Below are 24599 nucleotides of genomic sequence, written 5' to 3'. Positions count from 1 at the left end.
TGACTGATTGCAACGAGCCACTTAAGTTTTTCGCCTGAAAATGATCGACGGACGGACAGGTTCCTATTTTTTCTCTATTTAACTGCTGCGTAATTTATAATCACTACTTCTTTATTCTGCCGCCCTGCATGTTTACGTAGCCTATTGCATGGCGAGCTCTCTTCTTTCAGATTTTCATCTTTTTTGTGTTGTTGACGGCGGTGCTAGTCTTAGGTTCCCCTAGGTAACCTTCTTCATTGCAAGTATCCGTGCCCCCCCAACCCCCCCCCCAAAAAAAAAGAAAGAAAGACATGCAACTGCGCGACCAGCCAGTCGCGCGCCCACTATTTGTCCAAGTCTGTAATTGGACCGGATCCCGTCTCGTTCAAAACCACCACACCTTCTCACTTCCCTGTTTACTTCCACAACCTCGAAACCCTTTTCTCGACTCGCTCTCCGTGTAGCCTCATTAGCGGCCACAATCGCTATTTCTACGTTAATGGGTAGCGTAGATGTACCTCTGGCACCATGCACACCACAATCTGCATCCGAGGGCATATCTCGTGGACGTCTATACCCTTCGGCAAATGCTGTTCTAGTCTTGGTCCTTTTCTCTTAAGCTCGTCATTTAGGCCGCCTGCTAAAACTACAAGGTTTCTTCCGTGTTCATTATCCGCGCGCTTTTCTCTAGCTCGCTCCATGACAGAGCCCACTGTGTGTCCCGGAAGCGTCCCTACCGCCACTGTTTGACGATGATGATGAGTTATCGGCAACCCCTTTTAAACGGGGCGGTGACAAATCACCACCTAGCCTGCTTAAGTTACTCGGTTATGCTATCAATGATTTTCCTTCTAGCATTCTTGCATAATCTAATTTCTCTACATACCTTGTACCGCTGCCTATGCCTGTAATGGATCCGGTCGTGCTAAAGTGCAGAAATATCTCTACCTAAAAAGCGTGGACACAGAATGGAGAAAGGGGTCCAGGAAGACAACCAGGAGTAATCAGAAAGAAAGTCGACTTGGATGCGCAGAATAGAAACGAAAAATACCATGGAGAGCTTCAAGATTGACTAAAGGAAATTTGAAGGGAAATTTTATCATCAGCAGCCTATTTTATGTCCGCTCCAGGACGGAGGCCTCTTCCTGCGATGGCCAATCACCCCTGTCCTGCGCCAATCGATTCCAACTGGCGCCTGCGAATTTCCCCTAATTTCATCACCCCACCTAGCTTTTTGTCCTTCTCTTGGCACCCATTCTGTAACTCTAACGGTCCACCATGGCCAATACACGGTCTACTGAGCTCCATTCTTTTCTGTTAACGTCAATTAGATTATCGCTACTTGCGTTTGTTCTGATCCACACCGCTCTCTCCCTGTCTCTTGACCTTACGCCTAACATTATTCGTTCCATCGCTCCTTGCGTGTTCCTTAACTTTTTCTCGACCTTCTTTGTCGACCTCCAAGTGTCTGCCCCATATGTTAGCACGGGTAGAATGCACTGATTGCACACGTTTGTTTTCAATGATAAGTGGTAAACTTCCAATCATAATCTGGCGATGTCTGCCGTCTGCACAGCAACCTATTTTTATTATTCTGTAAATTTCTTTCTCGTGGTGAAGGTCCCCGGTGAGTAATTGACCTAGGTGAGCGTACTCCTTCACAGACTCTGGCTGGCGATCCTGAACTCTCGTTCCCTTGCCCGGCTATTCAGCATTGTCTTCTGAATATTATTCTTCAACCCCACTCTTTCGCTTCATTTGTTAAGGTCCTCAATAATTTGTTGCAATTTGTCTTCAGTGTTTCTGAACAGGACATTGTCGTCTGCAAGCCGATTGTTGCTTAGGTATTTGCCGTTGATCTTTACTCCGAAGCGTTGACTGGTTCAATAGCTTGAATACTTCCAAGCATGCAGTGAATAGCATTGGAGAGATTGTCTCCTTGCCTGAAGCCTTTCTTTTGAGGTGTGTTTGTAGTGTTTTTTTGTGGAGAATCAAGGTAGCTGTGGAATCAATGTAGATATTTTCTAAGGTATTCACGTATGCTTCCTGTACTCCTAGATTCCGTAATGCCTCTATGACTGCTGGTATTTCTACTGAATTAAATGTTGTTTCATAATCTATGAAAGCCATTTAGAGATCCTGATTGTACTCTGCAGATTTCTCGATTACCTGATTGATAACACACATGTGATTCAATGTGGAGTATCCCTTCCTGAAGCCTGCCTGTTCTCTTGCTTGACTGAAGTGTTGCTCTTATTCTATTGAAAATTATCTTGTTGAATATTTTATACAATACTACAAGTAAGCTAATGGGCCAAAAATTTTTCAATTTGTTAACATGGATTTCTTTTCGTGGATTAGTATAAGGCTGGCATTCTTCCAGTTCTCTGAAACCCTTGAAGCCGTAAAACAATGCGTATAGAGGCTCACAAGTTTCTCAGGCAATATGTTTCCACCATCTTTTATTAAATCGACTGTTATTCCATCTTCTCCTGCCTGTTTTTTTCCTGTTCATGTCTTGCAAGGCCCTTCCAACTTCATCGCTTGTTATACAAGGGGCCTCTGTAACCTGTTCATTATTACTTCGAATGGAGGTAGCGTGGCTACTCTGGGTGCTGTACAGGTCAGTATAGAATTGTTCAGCTGCTTTTACTATATAATCAAAATAAGTGATGATATTACCCGGCTTATCTTTTAGTGCATACATCTGGCTTGTCCTAGGCCAAGTTTTCTTCTCACTGTTTTCATACTACGTCCATATTTTACTACTTCCTCAGTCATTCTAAGTTATAATTTCCAATATCACTTCCTTTCTGCTTGTTGATCAGTTTTGACAGTTCTGCGAGTTCTGTCTGATCTCTTGAGTTGGACACATTCATTCTTTGTCGTTTCTTTCTTAGGGCTTTCGTTACTTGGGAGAGCTTACCTACTGGTTGTCTTGATGCCTTACGTCCTACTTGCTGCTTCTGAAGCCAGTCTAGTTAGGGTAAATCTGTAAGTTAGCACAAAGGAAAGCGCCTTGATATTTGAGGCTAGCGCTGGTTGCCTATGGACAAAAACGTACAGAAGCAAATATTCGCAATTAGATTAGGGATGTGGCTACTGCAGCGAAAATCTGGCGTACACTTAGCACATCTTAATGGAATGCGAAGGGATTCACCCAGCAAGAGCTGTACGTAATATACAGATTCCAGGAGGGCATGGATTTAGCGTAGACGGAAGTATAAACCTGTCAGAAATTGAGATGTGCAATAGCCGTTTTGAGTAGCGATGAAAAAAAGCAGCAAATAATTATTAGGAGATGGTTTAGGACAGCTGTACTGGGCATCTTCAAGGTAATAATTCCCGTGTATTCAGTATCCTCAGACAATTTCCATGGTTATTGCCCCAATAACAATGTTTACGTGGTACCACTGACTGTTTAAGCCACAAGTAAAGACTGTGCTTTGGTTTGTAGTAATACTACACAGACAAACATCGTAAAGCTTATTGTTCTGCAAGAAATTTGCTTATAGCAATTGCAAAAGCACCTTTCGCAATAGCCTCTCGACTCTTGTTCTGGGTTTACAGCATTATGCACTGATCCAACTTGTACTATTACCGCTTGTTGCAGCCATATAAATCATATAATGAAAATGCCACATGATTCTTATCGGATATTTCGCACCTTCACACCAACACTTACTCTTACCCATCAATACATCATGAAAACTGGTTGCCACCCTCACGAAATAGTTATGGTTTGCTAACTCTAAAAATACACCTTTCGTAATAAACAGGTTTATATTATCAAACGCAGAACCGCGCAATCTCGCACAGTTTGCGTACAGAAGATGTTTCCAGTATTTCCAGTTTTGGTTTTGCATTGTCCAGCTACTCTTCTTTATTTTGTATCGAAAACGTGTCACGCGATGTTATTTCATTTTTTCTGTTCAGTTCATATTCGACTGTGCAGCTTTTTTTTTTAATAATTGTGCACGTGTACACAATTGTGTACGATTATTGCGTGCGTACCGCCGCATATTGATGCATACGTTGGAGGAAACGAGCACTGTCAAGCCACTACATAGTGCCGTTTCGGCCCTTCTCCTCAGCCATGCATATGCAAATGCATGTCCGGAATAAAGACTGTGTCGACTATAACAGCAGAGCAAGTTCCGTTGAACTACGATAGTTTCAGCTTGACACCGCCTGCCGAGAACTTCTCAATATTTACTTCGTCAAGAGTATTCGCGTCCTTTATGCATTCCATATATGCAGCTGAATGTATTGTGCAATTACTCGCGTTTGCAGAGACCTGGAAAAGATCCACGATGGTCTGGGCGAGAAGATTGGCATGTGCCTGTTCTTCTTGTCCACCGCGTCGGCCTCGCTCATCTCGGCCTTGTGGCACGGCTGGCAGCTGGCGCTCGTGCTGCTCGCGCTCGTCCCTTGCCTCGTGCTCATCACCACCGTCATCGCCAAGGCAGGAAAACGCTTTCTTACTCAACCAATCGCACACTCCTGTGACGCCAGAGCTTTGTAGAGCCGTACTACACAACGTCACTGCACGTTTTTTTTTTAATTAGCTCTGGCTGCGTCCAAGCAGGGACTGAAAGAGCACGGTGTACCGCTGGGGCATGCTTATTAAGCCTCGGACCAAACCGCGAACAGAACTGGAGCTGTGGTTTCACCACAGGAAGCTGTAAGCACGCAGGCAGAGAGACACAATTGTTTGAACGCTGTTGAAGCCAGCATGCGCACAGGCCTACGCACGGTTCTTCGATCACAGCAGTAGCTTCGAATACAACGGCATAAAAGCTGGTGAGTTAATTATACCAAGTAAACTGATTTACATATCGCGCTTAGGGTCAGGCCTGTTGATTGTTTTTGTTAGAGTGTAGTAGAATATTCTCATTAGAGACCGCAGCTGCATAGTATTTATCCGTGACGCTACATGGCGTGCGCTTCTGAACCGTCTAAACTGTGAGATACATGCCTGCGAGTATGTGTCATAACACAACCCATGGGGACGGCAGCGCTTGTTTCAATTTATTTTTTCTCATGGAAATTATTCTGAAAACCTGGCAAGAGAAAGTCGCAGGCACCTTTTTTTTACTTTTCCCACGATTCTGTCCTCTCGTGCTTAGACCCAGAGCAAGCTGGAGGCCGAGGAATCGGCCGAGTACCGCTACGCGGGATCCGTGGCTTTGGAAGCGATCACCTTCATCAAGACCGTGATCGCCTACGGCGGTCAGCATAAAGAGATGAAGCGGTGAGTGGACGTCAACGCACTTTGTCGGCCGTGTTGTGTGTAATGACTGTGTTTCCTAATAACGCTACTTATTTGCATTCTTTTTGATCACACATTCTTCCGAGTTGCCACTCTTATTGATAAGCGCTGCGTGGTTAAGTACAACAAATTGATGTAGGAATAATATAATCAAAAAGGCACACGGAGCTTTACATTATGGGGCTCAGATATCAAGCCCCAAGTTTTGTGGCTGACAAAACGATCACTTTCTCCTGAGCAGAACATTTTCATCCTGTTTTACATACTGCTAAGCACACATAGTGCGAATAAGATTAGCGGGTGTCGCACGTTATGAAGAGAACAGTGATGGAAATGTACTTAGGGTAACAGGTCCTCTCTTCAAACCCCTCGATCATGCGGTCTGCTCTCGTCTTCGTCCGCACGCTTTTTGATTTTGGCAGTTCATGGGTGTGAATAATAACCGCAGAGCGGTTATTGTGGTAAAAAGACTGGAACGCCTCCTCTTCGTGACAGTGGCATTTGTTCTACAGGAACGATTTCTTTATGTGCTGTGTTACGACAGGCCAGCTGCCTTCTGGAGAGTAGCCATTCTTCAGTTGTCGCTGGTTTAATTCAATGACAGACTATGGCGCGAACGTCCAGCCCGTGAACCTGCGAGCAAAACGTATATGACGAGTTCATCAGATAGTTATTCATTAGTGAAGGTGGGTTTGTCACATATAAACACATAGAATTAAATGCCTCCCGCACGATAACTCATTGAGAACTAAGCCGTTGAACAATGCCACTGCTTGCTAAAGTCAGCCAAAGCTTACTTCCATATTTCTTGGCCTGGGTTCAAATTCTAGCCAGCACTGAAGACAATCTACGTTGACTGCTAAGAAGACAACTTTGAACACCAGTAATGAAAAGCATCCGGAAGACGTGTTCGTGTCTTGACGCAACCTTGCATCAGCAAACAATAGCTAAAAAAGGCACGCATTGAATCTGTATATGAACGCTTTGAGAAAAACGGAACGTAGCTCACATTCGGTTAACAATGAAGATTTACTCTATATTTTTCCGTGAGCAGAGAACCTTCCCATCCAGTTTTCAAACATTTCGCTCAGCCGCCATCTTGTTTGGACAGCAGAGAAGCCTTCGTCGTTTTTAAATTCGATGCTGTCCTCACAAAGCTATCGTTTCTACCTCGGAATTTAAACTGCATCTTAGGATGGAGACTGGGTGCCGAGCTGTTTATTCAGCAGCCTACGCTGACTATTTGAACACGGCCTTAACCGATGACCAGTGCGCCGTCGCGGTGGAGAATCATGATACTGAACAGGGTGACAGTCGGAGAGGTGCGGGCCACAGACCGCAAGTGAAAGGTGCAAAGATGCGACGACGTTGATCAGACATACGCTGTCAAGCTTGTTCCGCTATACTCACTACAATTAGAAGGTATTCCTGGATTACCAAAGTCACCCTAATGAAATTATAGAGCACCGTGTTAAAAAAATGCATTCTGTCAACAGTAACGAGCAGCAAAACATCAAAGAAATCCAAGGATTACGCGTCAAGTGTTTCAACGGACACCGATGGAGCGACTTAATCACAGAGTGGACGCGCTCACCCAGAAACCGTTCACACACTGTAACCCGAACCATTAGACACGTGTTAGAGGATGGAGCTTTCGCTTATATTCATTTTTGATTACCTTTCAGTTCGCTGTCTAGTTGGTGTTTTCCTCTTAAATGTCTTCTATTGAAAAGGAAAGTGTTGGTTGTGGTGTGCTGTGGTGCTGCTTTTCTCGTAAGCGTTTGATGATTATCAGTGTCATTACATCGCGAATAATGCGAGTGTTGTGATATGGCAAACCGTTTAATGCAACAACAGCGGAGTGCGGCCCTAGGACAAAATGAAGGTAAAGTGCGCGCCATCGGCCAGTGGTCCTCAGACAGGCGTGCTTATTCTTGGAAGTACATCATTGTTCTGTTGTTAGCCTACCGCTTCGCTACCACATAGTCGTATCTTTCAGTGTGTGAGTGGCAGCAGCGCGAACGGTGGCACAAGGACTTTAGTTCAATAACAGAGCCGTTGGAGACTTCCTGGAAACTTAGGGAAATGCGTAAAATGATCTCCCTGACGAGCCCTAGTTCTCATCATGATAGACACGTATTTTTGTTTACTATTCATACTTATGTAAAAAAAGGGTACATGTATTATTACTTCTACTTTTTCTTTATTTCCTGTGCACCCTCCCGCACCCACGAAAAGCAATCGTGGGTTGTAGTAGAGGTCGAGAAGACTCGGTGCGCATTTCACTCACTAGCGTTCCGTCGTCCCAGCTACTCGGACCGTCTGGATCGTGCCAGACAGACGGGTTACCGCAAGGGCCTGGTTGCCAGCATCGGCGTGTCCGTCATCTGGACCTCCATCTTCGCCAACTACGCGCTGGGCTTTTGGTATGGCATCGATCTTATTGTTGCAGACTTCGAGCTGCCGCCCGGACAAAGAAAGTACGAGACTAGCACGCTAATAATTGTGAGTACACTTAGCTGTACGTATACAGGTGCTTGCTTCATCAGCGCAACCACCACCAACGCAAGCAAAAATTGTGGCTGTAAGTCAACTCCCTCCGAACGGTGGCCTGGACATAGTGCCGGCGCTGGAGTCTACTGAACAGCGTTGGTGGTGGTCGTCTTCTCATGTACTTTGTAAGAGAGGCCTGTGTCACTAGCTACGAATATTTACTTCCCAAAGGCTATTTGCGCAGTATCACTAATGCTACTCTCGCGGAAGCTGTCGCATAAAGATACCGGCACTAGGAGCGCCTCTAATCAGTTTATTCGTTCGCTAAATGTTTCTTCTCAACAGATCATTCGCTGCCCATGTGAAGCGCAACCAAAAACCTGAGCCATGGATAACCTTGACCTTCTATACCGTGTTATACAAAACAAATGAGCATGATGTCTCATGTTGATTTTGGTATATATCTCGGACCACTGGTTGCTGAGACAGGTGCACACATTTTACAGCGAAGCTGTATATGGCTAGCCGATTTCTCCGTGCGTCCGTCTGTCGGTCGCCTGTAGCCTGAAAACTCCTTCTGCGCAGCCTCATGCGCAAGTGCGAAAAAGAGAGAAAGCGAGGCGCACGATTAGCCAACGCCACCTAGATAGCACGAGGTCTGTTTACTCCGATCCATGCCGTCATGCTACATGACCCGAAATTTCCATTGACAAGGCTGGCGTAATCAAAGTGGTGACGTCAAAGTCACTGTTGCCTACTCGGGAGCATTCCCATTAGATTCTGTGGTAGTCGGACCAGGTAACATAACGTCATCGGAGTGAAAAGGCTTTGCGCTATCTAGGTGGTGTTGGGTCAGCTGCACTAGTAGTAACGTCGTTGCTCTCCGTTGCACCCGAGCGCGCGCGCGTGCAAAAATTTCTCTCCGGCTCCGAAATGGGCAGGTGATGCGTCATACGTACTCCTTAGGAGCAGGCAGCTTTCGATCAGCAACGCCGCGAGCGAAACCGGGAACGAACTCGTTTACGCCGTGCCGATGCTGCAGCGCGGGCAGAACAGGCTCGTGCAGCCGAGCGCAAGCAGCGACTGCGAACCGAGGATCCAGCAGACTACAAGCCGTCGTTTAATGAATTGTCGGGATCAACCCAGTGATAAACACCAGGGCCGCACGTTTCAGCTTCGCTGGTTAACCATCTGTAGGGATTGCTTGAGCGGTGATTTCATAATTATGATGATTATTATTATTACTGCTAAAGATAACCTGCAGCGCCATATAAGCTTGTTGCAGGGTAGGGGGAAGGGGTGTAAAGAGTGCACACGAATGCACAGAGAGTAACCAACAAATTCAAGAACAAGAAAGCAGAGTGCCTGCGATAATTATAGATTAAGTAACTGTATTCATAATTAAATACAGCGCTACAGAAAGACAACGGACAAGAACGAAGTGAACACAAAGAACACTGACTTTCAACAGCTTTTATTTGAAGAAAACAAGCGTCCACAAATTATGCGCATGCATAGATTGCATGCTTAAAAACATGCCTTTCGGCCTCAAGCTACACGCGTTGTGCAAATATCCCTGCACTCTCCTCCTTCCGCTGTTTCCACACATGCACACATAACGTTAGCAATAAATGAAAGTGAGAAAGGAAAAGGGAAGACCAATGTGGGGGTTACTACGCATAAAAATAATAAAATAAATACTATTGTTATTTCTTGTCGCCTCTTTGGTTCTTGAAATAAATACAGCTGAGAGTCGGCACCGGTAAGCGGCCTACGTGCTCACCTCGTTTTTGTCAGTTGTCATTGTCTGCGCCTTGGTTAACAATGAAACCACGCCAGATTGCCTACCATCAGCTCTTGTGCTCGTGAGCGTTGTCAGTACGCCTGTGCATGCACCAGAAAAGCTACAATGCAGACCGAGACACGATATCTCGAAAATTTTCTGCGGCATAGCATTACATAACAGCTCGCGGCAACTCATTCCGCACTGTACGTGGGCAACAAGACCAACTTGCGCACACATCAGTGTGACAAGAGCACTCGCGAACCTTCGTTGCATCATCTCGACGAGCACATGTCGCGTGCGACGGTGAGACCTAAAGGTTCTTAGCTATTCCCGTTTTACCACTGTTGATATCTCAAAGAAAAGTTTCATCTGTAGGCGACGTTTCCACGCCTGAGCTTTATTTTGGAGGCGCTGATGCGACAGTCTTCGTTCACGAAGCGAGTGGCGTGATTCTGAACACGTTGCATGGCGAGTAACAGCCCAGACGGCCGCGCAAGCCATGCTGCGCCGATGTATTCTGCAATTGGATGTATGTTACTAAAGTATAACTGCGCGGCAGTGCCTACCGAAAGTTGCGTATAATAAAATTAAGCACACCATATGGTCCACTAGTCATGTAGCATATGTGTTTATACCGGGGCTACGTTATCGGGAAAGTAATCGCTCAAGTATTTATAGTGGTAAATTTTTATTTTGTGCGTATGCAACAATGCTCGAAAGGCATATTAGCCCAGTTGATAACATTGTAGTGACGTGTCATTTAGGCTTAAGGGTGGAATTGTGCTTACTCTCCTAGCTTCATATTCATGCGCTTGAGCCGGTACAGTATGTCTTCTATGCTGGTTTGTTTCGCTTCTTTCTACAGGTGTTTTTCAGCGTTCTCATGTTCTCCATGAGTCTCGGACAGGCGACGCCGTACTTTCATGCATTCGCCAATGCGAAGAGGGCCGCCGGTAAAGTCTATCAGATCATCGATAGGGTGAGTATTGGCGTTCAGCAACCGTAGCGCAAGCTGCAGTGGACTGACACAACTGGACTTCAGGAGTGTGCACTTTAAAGTTATCTCACGAAGGCACTTGTTCGCCTATAGTAACTAAAACATATATAGAATTTTTCCAGACATGAATTTTGTCCGCATCTTTCGAATTAACATTAAGAACTGCTTGTGTTTTGCAAACGGCGCAACCATGCATTTCAAGATAACTGATCTTTTAGTTTGCTTAGAATATATATATATATATATATATATATATATATATATATATATATATATATATATATATATATATATATATATATATATATATATATATATAGAGAGAGAGAGAGAGAGAGAGAGAGAGACAATGTGGCATAATTGCCATTTTGCCGTTTCTGTAGACTTAACGAAATGAGAGTAAGTGCCGTTGCTGCTGGAATTGATTAGAATTTGCCGCAATGCTGCTGGAATGTAATGATAATAAGCGAGTACCTGGTCAAGCTAGTGCGAAGCATCCGGTTGCGCTTGCTTTTATAGCTTTGTAGTTCAAGAAGTGCTACACTGAACTTGAATGTTACTGGCTCTTAGATGTCATCTGCGGAGCGCAAAGCGACCCCGCATTTATTCAATAGTCAGAATAAGTGGATTTGAAAATCGCAAATAAGACGAACTACTGCTGCGGATACGACCATCACTTTCCTAACTGTTCTATTACATATTCATAACCGTCAATAGCTGGAGAACAAGGGAGCCTTCATGTTGAAGTTCTCACTGCCGGACCATTAAATAATTATTTCTGAATACTTGCCGTATCTACGTGGCGTGCCCTTTCTGTTCTTTACTCCGCAAAAGGCAGGCTGCTTCCTTTCTCTCACCACATAATTGAAATTTCGGAGCATTAATGAAGGAGTCACTCATAAGTTATTACCGTAGCTGCAAGGCACTGCACCCGCTTGCCAGCGACGATGCTGGAACGGCTAGCGTAACGCGGCCTCCTTTTCATCCACACGACCAGAAACCCGCCATCGACAGCAGATCGACCTCGGGGCTCAAACCCATGGAATTCGAAGGTGCCATCCAGTTCAACGAGGTCACATTCCGCTACCCTTCGGTCACCGCCAGCCCACCGGTGAGTCGTCCATCTAAGCATGCACTGGCGTAATCAGACAGTGCGGCTCGAAGCTGTGCTGCGATGATCACAACGAAACTATTCTTTCAGTATAAGTTCTAAACGCCCATAAGGGGATATTTAACATTCTCACTATATCCGGAAGCTCTGGACATTGTTTTGTTGTGGTTAATTTACTGATCTTTTCCTCCGAGTCTGCTCTGTCAGGTATTGAGTACATTTACGTTTGCGACACAGCGCAAACAAAGCAATCTCAGAAGACTCCGGGGCAATTAAAATCAAAATAAGCTTTTTGGCGGCCATCTGACCTGCTCGTTTCATGTAGGAACCGCTGAAGATGGCTGCTGCTGTAACAAATAACTGTCTATGTCGCCTCCGCACTAAGGGGCTTCGTCTGCAACAAATGACCGTGGTCATGTCGAAATTATTACAGCAGCGTCGACGCGTTTTTCCAAAAGCACGTGTAGCCGTGTCTCGTGTGTAACGGCAAATGATCATCATAATGTCACCGTAGCGACGAGACGATGAAATGCTAAAGCACGAATAAGGGCGGCACTTGATCATCGTAATGTCAGCGTAGAGACGACGGAATGATAAAGCGCGAATAAAGGTGCACCGCAAGCCGTAACGAAGCAGCAGATTTTCTTTACGAAAAATTAGCGCTACAAAAAACGTCTTCATCGCAGCAGCGTCACAGTGTTGGAAAGTACTGTACGCGTTGCAGAGTGCATTACACCGTTTGAAGCTGCAAACAAAGTCAAATAAGGCAAGGGATGGATGAAAGCGTAGCCGTGGTTCGTGAGCCCCTGGACTTTTTGCTAAAGGCGAAGGAGTGTACCGAGCTTATACCAGCGCGAACTAAAGCATATACACAAATTAAGAGGGACGCGGGGAAAAGCGCAAGATGAAGAAGTGCAGTACACGCTTTTTCCATCGCTACGCCACGCCACGGTGAACTACTTGCAAAATGATCAATGAGGCTGTGTGTCGATGACTGCGTGGCTGCTCAAAGTTGCGCTGAAAAAAATTTTTTTCGGTGTCATGAGCGAATATATCACGCAGCGTCGAACATTCGAACAGGTGCCTAAGCAGTCACATGAACTTGAGTCAGAAGGAATGTGTAACGTACCGCAATGTATATCGTATGTCACAAGATTTTATATCAAGAAGAAAGGGGGGTTAGTCGAGGGGACAGATATTTATTAATCGTGTCATCAGAACCCAACAAACAAGGTAACCAAGAGCAACAAAGGGGAAATTACTTGTACTTACTAATTGAATTAAAGAAATAATAAATTAATGGCAATGAAAGTGGAAGAAAAAACAACTTGCCGCAGATGGGGAACGATCCCACGTCTTCGCATTACGCGTGCGATGCTCTAAGCACTTGAGCTATCGCGGCGCCGTTTCCCCATCCACTTTCTTGGGTATTTATGTGTTACTACTGGAACTAACCTTGGCAGTGTTAGCCAGCGCCATCACTCACAAACCCCGGCGGAGGATGTGGAACATCCTTTCTGCCGCAGATGTCACGAGTATGTAATCTTTCCGGGTGAAGGCAACTGGTCAATAAACCCGTACATGCTACCTGAAGGCATCAATGTTGCCGGATTCGAGACCCTCGTTATGTAATAACGAGAAGAAAAGGGGGTTAATCGAGGGGCCCTATTTTTATTAATCGTATCACGAGAAGTCAGCAAACAATGACACCAAGGACGACATAGGGGAAATTACTTGTACTTACTGACGGAACTGACGGAATGAAAGAAATGATAAATTAATGGCAATGAAAGTGGAATGACAATGAAGTGTCATACGTAACATATGCCATGATATACTGCAAGTTACGCATTTTACTACGTCCAGTGACACGTGTACTTCCACTATTTGCTTCGAAACCATGGCTGCCGGGGAAAGGCAAGCAGTCCAGGGTAAAGGCACCTTCTTCCAACGTGATTATGAATTTAGGGTTGAAGCATGGAACAGGAAAAATTCCGGCAACATCCATCTCGCGATGGCTGTCGACGCTAATGCGTTGGCATTGAATGAATATAGCTACACAATCGTATTGCCAACGTCGAAACGAATTATGTATGAGGCGTGTACTGCAGCGGGACTCCTCTTTCGCGCTTCCTTAAGAACACTAGGGGCCATCCAGCGCCGCCGCCGCTAATCCTGCGCGTACCCTCGGAAAGGCATGGCGTGCCTGTGCGTGTGAACGCTGATAAACGTGTCATGCGGCAACCAAGGCCCCTCTCTCGCGCTTCTTCCTGGACACGCTGCGCCATCTAGTGGCACTGCCAAGAAGTCCGCGAGTGACTTCCGAGACGCAAGCTTGGCGCGCCGGTGCCTGCGAACGCTGAGAAATTCTTTCCTCGCTTACTAAGCATTCAGCGGAACATACTGAGTGGCTTGAGTTATTGACTATTGCAGTTGCCAGACAGTCCGCGGCACGGCCTTTGCGACTTGCATGCTCAAAGAGGTTACTCATTCCTTTTGCAGAATCGAGGCTGGAACTTGACAAACATTTCAGGCCGACACGCGTGGACAGGGTTAATTTAAGGTTTATCACTCGCATCACCTTGAAAGTGAAATGTTTTAAAGTAAGGAAAGCTTATTACTCGGCTATTTGGTACATAATGCTAATGAAGGAATCAGTGCGCAAAACCGACTAGCAGGAACGGACAGACACACGGATTGACGCTAACTTTCAACGAATTTTATTTCCTCAGACACATCAATTCAGCACGTTATGGTACATGACCAATATGGCTGTACACATTCAATTAAAAAAAAACTTGAAATGTGTAGAACAAAATTATGGCACTACGAAAGTCCACGCAATAACGGCTTTTGAATACCAAATAATATGACGTATCAGTTGCGCATGCTTTACTTGTAGAGGCAATATAAAATAAAACGCGTGCATCAGCTATCTGGCAATGCAATCTTTGACTTTGCCTGCAATCATAATCTGCCGGAGATTCGGAGAGCACATGTGGACTCCACAATGCAGCAGTACCGTTGTTTGCTATTTGAAAGCGCATATACGGTCGCGCAATCATTACGCTGCATCCAGTGCGCCCGATGTACGACTTCTTTAACAGTGCGGAATTTCATAAACAACATACGTTGCGCATTTTACAAACGCCTGAGCATGCTTCTTGTGACACCCACCACCAGTCTCTTTTTTTTTTGACGGGCGATTCAGCGGCGTAGTCCAGCAAGATCGCGAGGGGCAGAAAAAGCCACGCACGCAGTATACGTGCTCGCTATCTCTTGAATTTGTAGGAATATTCAATTCATCTTCCATTGAAATTTGACGATTGAATTCTTAAATTAGGTTCAATTTCTTAAAACATTGGGTTGTATTAAAGTATGACTGCCTCCAAATATGGAACTAAATAACAGCTCCCAAGGTTGAAATAAAAAAAATGTAGTTACTGTGTCTTCAAGTACACAGTAGCCTACTTGCCAGAAAACATGTTTATTTCCACTTGCAATACAACGGAAAAGAACGACAAGGCACTTACGTGGCCGTCTTGTATAGCTATACAGAGCTACTCATCAGTGACATCACACACACAGGCTCGTGTGTTTTATCTCAGCTACAACAATTCAAGACCTCAGTGACGTCAGAGTGCCGCTACACGTTCTATCTAAGGGGTAATGACACAACACTCCTCTGTAGACGGTGTACAAGGACGCCTTCCCCTTCCTCGAAGTTCCTCCACGCACCTCGTCGCTGATTTACCGACTGCTTTGTTCGCTCAATCTTTTCTTTCATCCTTTGCTCGATATCCGGGTGGAGAAGGCTCAACCTTGTCCTAGGTTTCCACGGTAGGAATAGCTGGGACGGTGCGTCTTCAGTAACCCCCGTTGGCGTGTTCCTATAATTGAATAGGAACTGGTCGATCCGGTGCGGGAGAGACTGTATCTGCCCATTTATGTGTTCGTCCATGACCTGCTTAAAAAGATTTAAGCCTGTACACAACGCTCCACGCGGCCATTCGATGCCAGGTGATAAGGAGGCAATTTAATGTGCCGAATGCCATTCCGTCTCATAAATGTCTTGAAAAGTGCTGATGTAAACTGCGGGCCATTGTCTGTTACCACTTCATCCCGTAGCGCGTGCGCGACAAATACTGTGCGCAGTTTCTCTTGTCTTTTCGCTACTAGTTGACTTCATCAGTCTCGGAAGAGACAGTCTCGGAAGAGACAGTCTCGGAAGAGAACAGCAATTTACAATAGGCAGCGAGGCACTGGAAGTCGTAAGGGAATGCATCTACTTAGGGCAGGTAGTGACGGCGGATCCGGATCATGAGACGGAAATAATGAGAAGAATAAGAATGGGCTGGGGTGCGCTTGGCAGGCATTCTCAGATCATAAACAGCAAGTTGCCATTATCCCTCAAGAGAAAAGTATATAATAGCTGTGTCTTACAAGTACTCACCTACGGGGCAGAAACCTGGAGGCTTACGAAAAGGGTTCTACTCAAATTGAGGACGACGCAACGAGCTATGGAAAGAAGGATGATAGGTGTAACGTTAAGGGATAAGAAAAGAGCAGATTGGGTGAGGGAACGAACGCGAGTTAATGACATCTTAGTTGAAATCAAGAAAAAGAAATGGACATGGGCAGGAAATGTAATGAGGAGGGAAGATAACCGATGGTCATTAAGGGTTACGGACTGGATCCCAAGGGAAGGGAAGCGTAGCAGGGGGCGGCAGAAAGTTAAGTGGGCGGATGAGATTAAGAAGTTTGCAGGCATGACATGGCCACAATTAGTACATGACCGGGGTTGTTGGAGAAGTATGGGAGAGGCCTTTGCCCTGCAGTGGGCGTAACCAGGCTGATGATGATGATGACTTCATCACAAACACTTCCACCAACTTTGAATAAGAGTCAACTAGCACTAGAAACCAATGCTGGTCACTATGAGCAAAATCTTAAGTGCACACGCCCCCACCGGTGCCTGGACACTGCCCGTGACATTACAGCAACTTTGGGTGCCGCATTTTGGGTCAACTGGCATGTGACACATTCATTCACTGTTTGTTCAACGCCTTGCGTAAGGCGGGGCAACCACACGTGGCCTCTAGACAGCATTTTCATGTGTGCCATTCCGCGAACAGACGTTGGCACTGTCACTAGGTTTTCCCACGTCACGCATTCTCTGTCAATAGAAAGCTCACTTCATCGTGCAACACCTTTGATAACAGCTTGTCTTCGCTTGTTTCCCCTCTAGTGACTTCTGCCTAGAGTGGGAGCTCGTCCAGCATAGAAAAACCTATGTACACGTCACACACGTCGTCTGTGTACACGTCACCTGTGTTCTGAAGCGGCCGGCGTGAAAGTGCGACAGCGTTGCTGATATTCCGTGATTTGCGATAAACCCATTTGTAGTGATAAGCATCAATCTGTAAGGCCCAACGCTGCACGCGTGCCGCCGACATAGCAGGAATTGGCTTACCGTGTCCTAATAGCCCCACTAACGGTTGATTGTCGGAATAGATCCCAAATTTCTGCCCGAAAAGGTAATTTTGAAACTTGTGTAGCCCGTACACGACAGCCAGGACTTCTTTTTCGATATGGCTGTACGCGCGCTCCGTGTTAGTCAGAGTCTTGGACGCAAAAGCGATTGGTATTTATTCAGACCCTGCCTTGTGAAAAAGGAGTGCACCTTAACCATACGAAGACGCGTCGCAAGCCAGTCCTAGCTCCTTTGAAGAGTCATAGTAGGTGAGTGCGGACGCACTCAGCAGCCAGCCCTTGGATGCTTTGAAGGTTTTTTTGTCTGTGGAAGCCGTCCATTTCCACTTAACATTTTCAGCTAGCAAATCACATAATGGTTTAAGCGGTCCTGACAAGTTCGGCACGATTTTCCCAAGGAAATTTAACAAGTCTAAGTAGGCGCGTAGCTCTTGTTTTTTGGCGTTGATGCTTCTTTGATAGCGCGCACTTTGTCTTCTGAAGGACGGATTCCTCTGTCATCAATCACGTGACCCAAATAGGTCACAGCCTTCTGAAAAAAACTTGCATTTCTCCTTCCGCAATTGCACACCCTATTCCTTGAACCATCTCAGCACAGCTTCGACCTTATTATAGCATTCTTCCATTTTTTCTCCTGCTATTAACACATCATCTAGATAACATGACACTGTCTAAACCTTTTAACATGTCATCCATCGCGGCTTCGAAAATAGACGGAGCACTTGTTATTCTGTACGGCATACGAGCGTATCGAAAAAGGCCTGGGTGGGTGTTCACAGTGACCAAAGGTTGCGAATCTGGGTGCAGCTGGAACTGTTCGTACGCTGTAGAACGGTCAAGGACAGTAAAACATTTGCATCCATGCAGTGTGACAAAAATATCTTCCAACGTTGGAACAGGGTAATAATCCGTTCTCAGACAAGGGTTTACAGTCACTTTGTAGTCTCCGCATATGCGAACTTTGTGGTTATTTTGGGGTACGAAGTGATAGGGGCGTAGCCCTATCACTTTGCTGTACAGGCACCAGTACTCCCGATTCCACTAGTGAATGTAATTCCTGTGCTACGGCGTGCTTGACTGCAAATCGCACAGGTCGATGCTTACAGAAGACAGCTGTGTATGCGGCTGTCTTTTAGCACTAGGTTCACCGATGTGTCAGCTATAAGTCCTAGTGCCGGCCCAAACATTTTCGAAAATTTTTCGATGACTGTGGCTGATTTATCACGACCGATATTACACACGCTCGTCTAATCCAGCTTCAAAGCCTCTACTCAATTACGGCCCAACAACAATGTGTCACACATTTGTGGTGTTTGGACTACAATTAAAGGCAATTAAGGCCACGGTTTGGCCATTGTGCTCTGCGCGCACCGTCAACTTGCCTGTAATTGCCAGCGGGACACCTCCGTACGTTTTTAGCCGTAAACTACAACTTTCTAGAGGTAAGTCTGACCAATATTGCCAGTACATCTTTTCTGGTACAATAGACACAGATGCTCCTGTGTCAACTTGCATGTTGACACTCCTACCTGCCACCCTAACATTCACAACGTCATTACTCTTACATGAAAACATAAGCAAAATATCGTCCTCAGCACGTATACCGTCCGAGTCATCGAAGCCTTCCAAACCAGTGCTCCCTTCCAGGGCGTGTACCGAACGTGACGTCGTTGTGCAGACCCTTGCCAGGTGCCCCGCCGTTTTGCAGGCACGGCATCGATATTAGCGAAAGGGGCAGGCTGCGGCGGTATGCGTTGATCCGCAACGGAAACAGTCCGTTGATTCGGCTTGCCGCTCCGTGTTCTTGCTCGCTGCCCTTCTTGTCCATGAGGTGGCCTCGGGTTTTGCTTGTTGGGGTTGCTGGACCAGGTTCACCTCGTTGGGGTCTTTAGGGTGAATCCTTCTTGTTTCGGTGCGAGCGAGTTCCCCGCTTTTGGCAAGGTCATAAGCTGCTTGGAACGTCCGGGTACTCTTCTTGAGGAGCTCGGCTTGCGCTGTTTCCTTTCCCAGTCCGGCCACGAACCGATCCCGCAAAGCGTCAACCAGGAATTGCCCGAACTCAGAGGATTCAGCCAACCTTTTCAGTTCTAATGCAAACGTAGGAACTAGTCCGTTTTCTTGCTGCGACCAACGGTTGAACCGGAATCTTTCCGCTATCGCCAAGGGTTTCGGTGAATAGTGCCCTTTGATAGCCCTGAACAGTTCGTCGTATGTTTTCGCTTCGGGCTTCATTGAGGCCAAGAAATTCTGCAACGTGCGGTAAGGCTATTTCCAATGGAGGTCACATAAGCGGATACCTTAATGTCGTCACCTACCTGGGTGGCACGGATGTAGTGTTCAAAGCGTTCCACATAAGATTCGAAGTCTTCGTCTCCCCCCTCCGTGAACGGCTCGAAGTGACCGAAGGAAGCCATGCTGTGGTAGTCCGCCTGCTGCGGCAGTCCGCCTGCTGTTGCCAGCTTGCTGGAGCCGCAACCAGCGCTTCAACCATGGCCCGGCTATCGTACGCTATGAGAATTCTATCCTTGTCGCCAGTGTTATGTCTTCAAGTACGCAGTAGCCTACTTGCCAGAACACATCTTTATTGCCACTTCCAATACAACGGAAAAGAACCACAAGGGACTTACGTGGCCGTCTCATATAGCTATACAGAGCTACTAATTGGTAACATCACAGACACGCATACAGACACGTGTGTTCTATCTCAGATACAACAATTCAAGACCTCAGTGACGTCAGAGGACCACTACACGTTCTATCTAAGGGGCGATGACACAACAGTAATTATCAATTTTTGGTATGTATTCAATTTAAAGACAAGTTACTACCGACAAAGTATGTTTGCCTCACCGAAGAACTTACCTTAAATGTTGTGCACGCTAGTAAACCTATTACAAAAATCTGTATGGTTTAAATAAAAACACGCAATTGTGTTGACACTGTATGTCTCAAAGACTCATCACTTATTGTATGTATATTAAATGGTTGAATGGCGGGTTATTCATATGTAATTCTTCTCAATGTTCCGGTAGATGACATTTTCCCTTCAGGGAAACTTTTGCACCATACTCACGCCCGCCGCGTGGTGTTATGGCGACTATACAGCGCTCTGTCGCAGAGCATGAAACGGTAGTTGCGGCTGCCGGCCGCAGGGGCTAAGCTTCGGCAGCGGCGAAATGAAAGAACTCTAGTCTGCCGAGCATTACTTCCACGTAAAAAGAGAGCCGCAGTTTCACCCGAAAGGCGAAGCATCGATTGTGATAGGAAATTATTGGGCAGTCGTACGAAGTAAGAATAGTAGCTAGCGTTATTGGCCATGTAAACTTGTAAACACAGGCATATTAACTAAATTAACAAGCGTGGTGTAACGCGCGCACAAGCCAACATAAACACATCTCACTCTATGACTGCGGAAACTCGGTGTAAACACACTGCAGTGTGGAAATGCGGAAGCAGCAGCGAGCTAGATGACCATCGCGTAGCCGCTCACATCAACGCCAAGTACGCCACGAAAAGACAGCGCAGGCTCTGCACGCGCGGCAGATAGCTTGCGACACACAGCGGCCCGGCCAGGCACGCCCCCGAGCCGTCCTGGGGTGTTCACATAGAGAATACATTTATATATAATATATAAATGCGCCTCGGATGTTCGTCCAATCGCTTTCGCAATAAAAATTTTTGGAGCGCCGCACATGTCTCTCTCATAGCCAAACAGTTGCTTTTAAGCGGTAAGCCCCATTTTCCAGTCCATCCAGCCATCCGCTTATATTGCCCTCCTGCTTCAAGTAGTCTTGTTTCGGATACTCAGCTTGACGTCTTGAAATAAAATTTTTATTGGGGGTTTCAAAGTCACCGTTAATGTTGTAACGGGAATCCGGCGTCTTGAATGGGTGCCAAGCGGTACACGACACATCCACATCCTGGCCGTTCCAAAAAAACAAATCATGCCCTTGACCCACTGCTTCCTCTTCTCTTCCTCTTCTTTCGCTTCAATCTTTGTTCGTTACCGTTACACTCGCCGCTCCCTCTCACCTCGAGTTCACGCAGGAGAAAGACAGCAGTTCAGTGCAGGTTTCACGAGAGGCGTAAAGCTTTTTCTGGGTGGTAAGAGCGGGAAAAGTGCGTTTTCGATGGTTGTCATCAAGTTCGGGTATTGAGGCTAAAGGAAACGTCACAGGACCACGAGCTTCCACAGCATGGAAAGGGCCAGAAAACCGCGGTAAGAGTTACTCGCAGCGCCGAGGAAAACACAGTGCCCGTCGAACCATGACTAAATCGCCCGGTTGGAAAGAGCAAGCAGGACTTTGCTGAGAAGAGGTATTCAGCTGCGCTTGGTGGTGCAGTATTGCTAGCCAAGCTCGGAGACGAGCCTTGCGCAGGGTTTCGCTGGAGTCCAATTTTGCGGGGCATTCTCGCAGAAACGTGTCCAAGCCAAAAATGTGTTCTTGCAGTAAGCTTGGCGCCCTCCCGTAGATCAGCTGAAATGGCATGGCGCGAGTAACTTCCTCTTGGGACGTGTTTCAAGCGAAAACCGCAGCCGCTACGTAGTCATCCCAGTCATCGTGTGTGGGACAGGCGCAGGAAGAAATGGTCTTTTACGGTGCAGTTGGTGCGCTCGACCTGTTCATTTGTTTATGGACGTTGAGGGGACGCTGTAGCGCGTCGTATTCCATGTTTAGACAAACTTTTGAAGGCCCGCGGCATAAATGCCATGCCACAGTCGGAAATCAGCAACTTCGGCGTGCCATGTCAGAATATCAGGCACTCGTTAGTAAAGGTCACGACATAAGCGGCTGCAAATCAGGGACGGCTCGAACTTCTACCCACTTAGTCAGGTAGTCCGCGGCCACAATGAGAAATTTGTTGCCATACTTGCTGCGAGGAAAGGGGCGCATGTGATCAATGCCCTCGCTATTGAACTGTTCGTTACGAGGGGCAAGGGCGCAAGTTGTGGGTGTGTGACGACTTTACGAGCTTGACCAATTCCGCAGGGCGATACGTACATGTAGACATCGGCGCGCATGCCAGACTACCAAAACCTTTCCTTACCGTTAGCCAGAGTTTTCTGCTGACCCAGATGGCCAGCAGAGAGGGTGTCGTGACACATGAAAAGTATGAATGGTCACATGGCCACAGGCACCACAGATAGGTGCGATTCACTTCTTGTACGTTGATAATAAAGGATGTCATCTCGGACTGTATAAGCTGATGAAAGCCTCTCGAGGCAGTGTTTAGATGTAATGGTATCAGAGAGGCACCGGACGATGCCGCAGATTTCGGTATATTTTGGTTATGCAGCTCGAAGGTCGAGTAGTGCAAATGTCGGCGCAGACTAGTTATATCGACAGGGTTAACATGAAAGGTAATCGGCATCTTGGTAACACGAACCACTACGATGAACAACCGTGAAGCTGTAGTCTTGAAGTTTCAGTGCCCACGGGGCAAGTTTGTCATTTAAGTCTTTTTTTTTTTTGTTTGGAGCCAGCGCAGTGCAACGTTGTCAGTAACAAGAATAAAATGCGTGCCATAGACATAAGGCAGAACTTGTCAGTGGCCCAGACTACCTCGAGGCACTCCAGTTCTGAAGCATGGCACCGACTTTTTCGTTCACTGAGGCGGTGACTGGCATAGTTCGAGACAGGAACCCTTCGGAGTCGGATTGTAGAATAACCGCTCCAAAGCCAAGACCACTGGCGTCAGTGTGAATGATGCTCGCGACGTCTCTTGATAGTGTGCGAGTGTTGTTGGAGCTGTCAGGACCGCGGTAATGCCCTGGAATGCTTATTCCAGGTATGGGCCCCAATTCCATTCCTGAGTTTTCTTCCAAAGTTCATTGAAGGACGCAGCGCGTGTGGCGAAGCCAGGAATGAAACGGCGGGAGTAGGAGCGAAGCCCAAGGAGTCTTTACTTCTTTGTTCGTTGTAGGAGGTGGAATGCTTGCTAAAAGATTGTAGCTTCGAAGGGTCAGAGCTTATGTCAAGTTACCTTCTTGTGTCAACATGACGCAAGAAGGTAACTTTTGAATAGCCGAAGAAACACTTTGAAAGCATTATGCGGAGCCCACCATCATCTACAGCGCGTAAGACGAGCTGCAAACGCCGGTGGTGTTAGGAAAACGTGGAAGCGTAAACGATGACGTCATCCAAATACACCAATGCCATCGACCACTTAGAGTGTCCAAGGACCCGGTCCATCATTCGTTGGAACGTTTTAGGTGCATGAGAGAGCCCAAAAAGAAGGCCGTGGCACAGGCCGTCCGGTGTGGTGAGAGCAGTCTTCCCGCGTCGTTCTCTCGTCGAGCCCGACCTCCTAGCAGCCGCAGAGGGGGTCGAGTGCAGCGAGAAACCTGCCCCGTGAAGCCGATCTTGGGTGCAATCGGAAATGCTGTTTAGGTGGCGATAGTCTACGCAAAATCGCGCAGTGCCGTCTTTATTTCTCACGAGAAGAACTGGGGACGACCAAGGACTTAGTCAGCGAGGTACGATGCCAAGCTGTAACACATCTTCCACTTGTAATTTCAGCGCGTTCAGGAGCAGAAACACGACGAGGGTTTTGTCGAACCGGTGCATGAGAGCCAGTGTTGATTTTTTGACGAACAAGAGTAGTACAGCCAAGCTCGGTGATAACGCCAAGCACCTTCAAAATTTCACCAGCAATGCTTGATTATCAGGCTTCACTGATGACGTTAGGTTTGGGCCAAAATGGAATACATTCCAGTCAATGGAGCCATCGCCACTCTCTGGAGGAGCACAGCGTTGCACTGTTCTGAGGATGGAGCAGGGCTGAAGGGCGGTCCCGGACGCTAACACAGCTCCAGAGTGTAGGTGCAACTGGCTGTCTGATAGGTTGAACACCAGGACAGCAAACGCGGAATAGGAACGCACTAAGGCGCGTGGAACGGCAAATTCATTGCCCGGTCGCGAGCACATAGTGCAGTCAACAAAGACATCCACATCTAAGCGTGCGTCCATGTTGCAACGAACGGGTACCCTCGCAGCAGAAAACAAGGTTATAGTTACCGTAGATGTTGCCAGGCACAGGAAGAGAAAGCGGCGGTGGTAGGTGAACATGTTCATTTTGGGAGACCTTCGGTATAAGCACGGTCGTTAGCGCACATACTCATGTATCGAGGGCGCGTACTGCATACGCTGTGCGATAAATGATTACGCGACGACGAAGTGTCATTGCTCAGAAAGGAGCGAGCTCCTGCGGCGACGCGGCTGTCGAACTTAAACGCAGAGCGCTCACACGAGGACAACACTGATGTGCGACTATGTTGGCTGCCAGATCAAGTGCCGGATCGTGAGGGAGCAATACCATTATGCACACGGCGTGATTAAAATCCATGCGTACAACCAGTGTTGAGCACCAATTGCAGCCCAAAATTAAGGGTGCGCATGGCTTTTGCACCAAAACGAATGGGGCACTGACACTTTTTCCGGAAACAGTCACAGTCATCAAGCTTTTG

General features: G+C 46.7%; 1 protein-coding gene and 1 pseudogene across 3 annotated transcripts in view; one reads left to right on the top strand and one right to left on the bottom strand.

Annotated features, from left to right (window-relative positions):
- Nucleotides 1-24599, top strand: part of LOC142573210 (ATP-dependent translocase ABCB1-like) — a 147126-nt gene that overhangs the window by 52045 nt on the left and 70482 nt on the right. For all 3 annotated transcript variants that reach the window (XM_075682798.1, XM_075682797.1, XM_075682796.1), the window contains exons 6-10: nt 4273-4444; nt 5109-5233; nt 7561-7756; nt 10396-10509; nt 11525-11638. In XM_075682798.1, the coding sequence (XP_075538913.1) occupies nt 4273-4444; nt 5109-5233; nt 7561-7756; nt 10396-10509; nt 11525-11638 (721 nt within the window). The remainder of the gene's footprint in view (nt 1-4272; nt 4445-5108; nt 5234-7560; nt 7757-10395; nt 10510-11524; nt 11639-24599) is intronic.
- Nucleotides 18854-19545, bottom strand: LOC142573372 (uncharacterized; annotated as a pseudogene).

The sequence above is a fragment of the Dermacentor variabilis genome, chromosome 2 (assembly GCF_050947875.1).
Source record: "Dermacentor variabilis isolate Ectoservices chromosome 2, ASM5094787v1, whole genome shotgun sequence".
Lineage (NCBI taxonomy): Eukaryota > Metazoa > Arthropoda > Arachnida > Ixodida > Ixodidae > Dermacentor > Dermacentor variabilis.
This window is presented reverse-complemented; position numbering and strand designations above follow the sequence as displayed.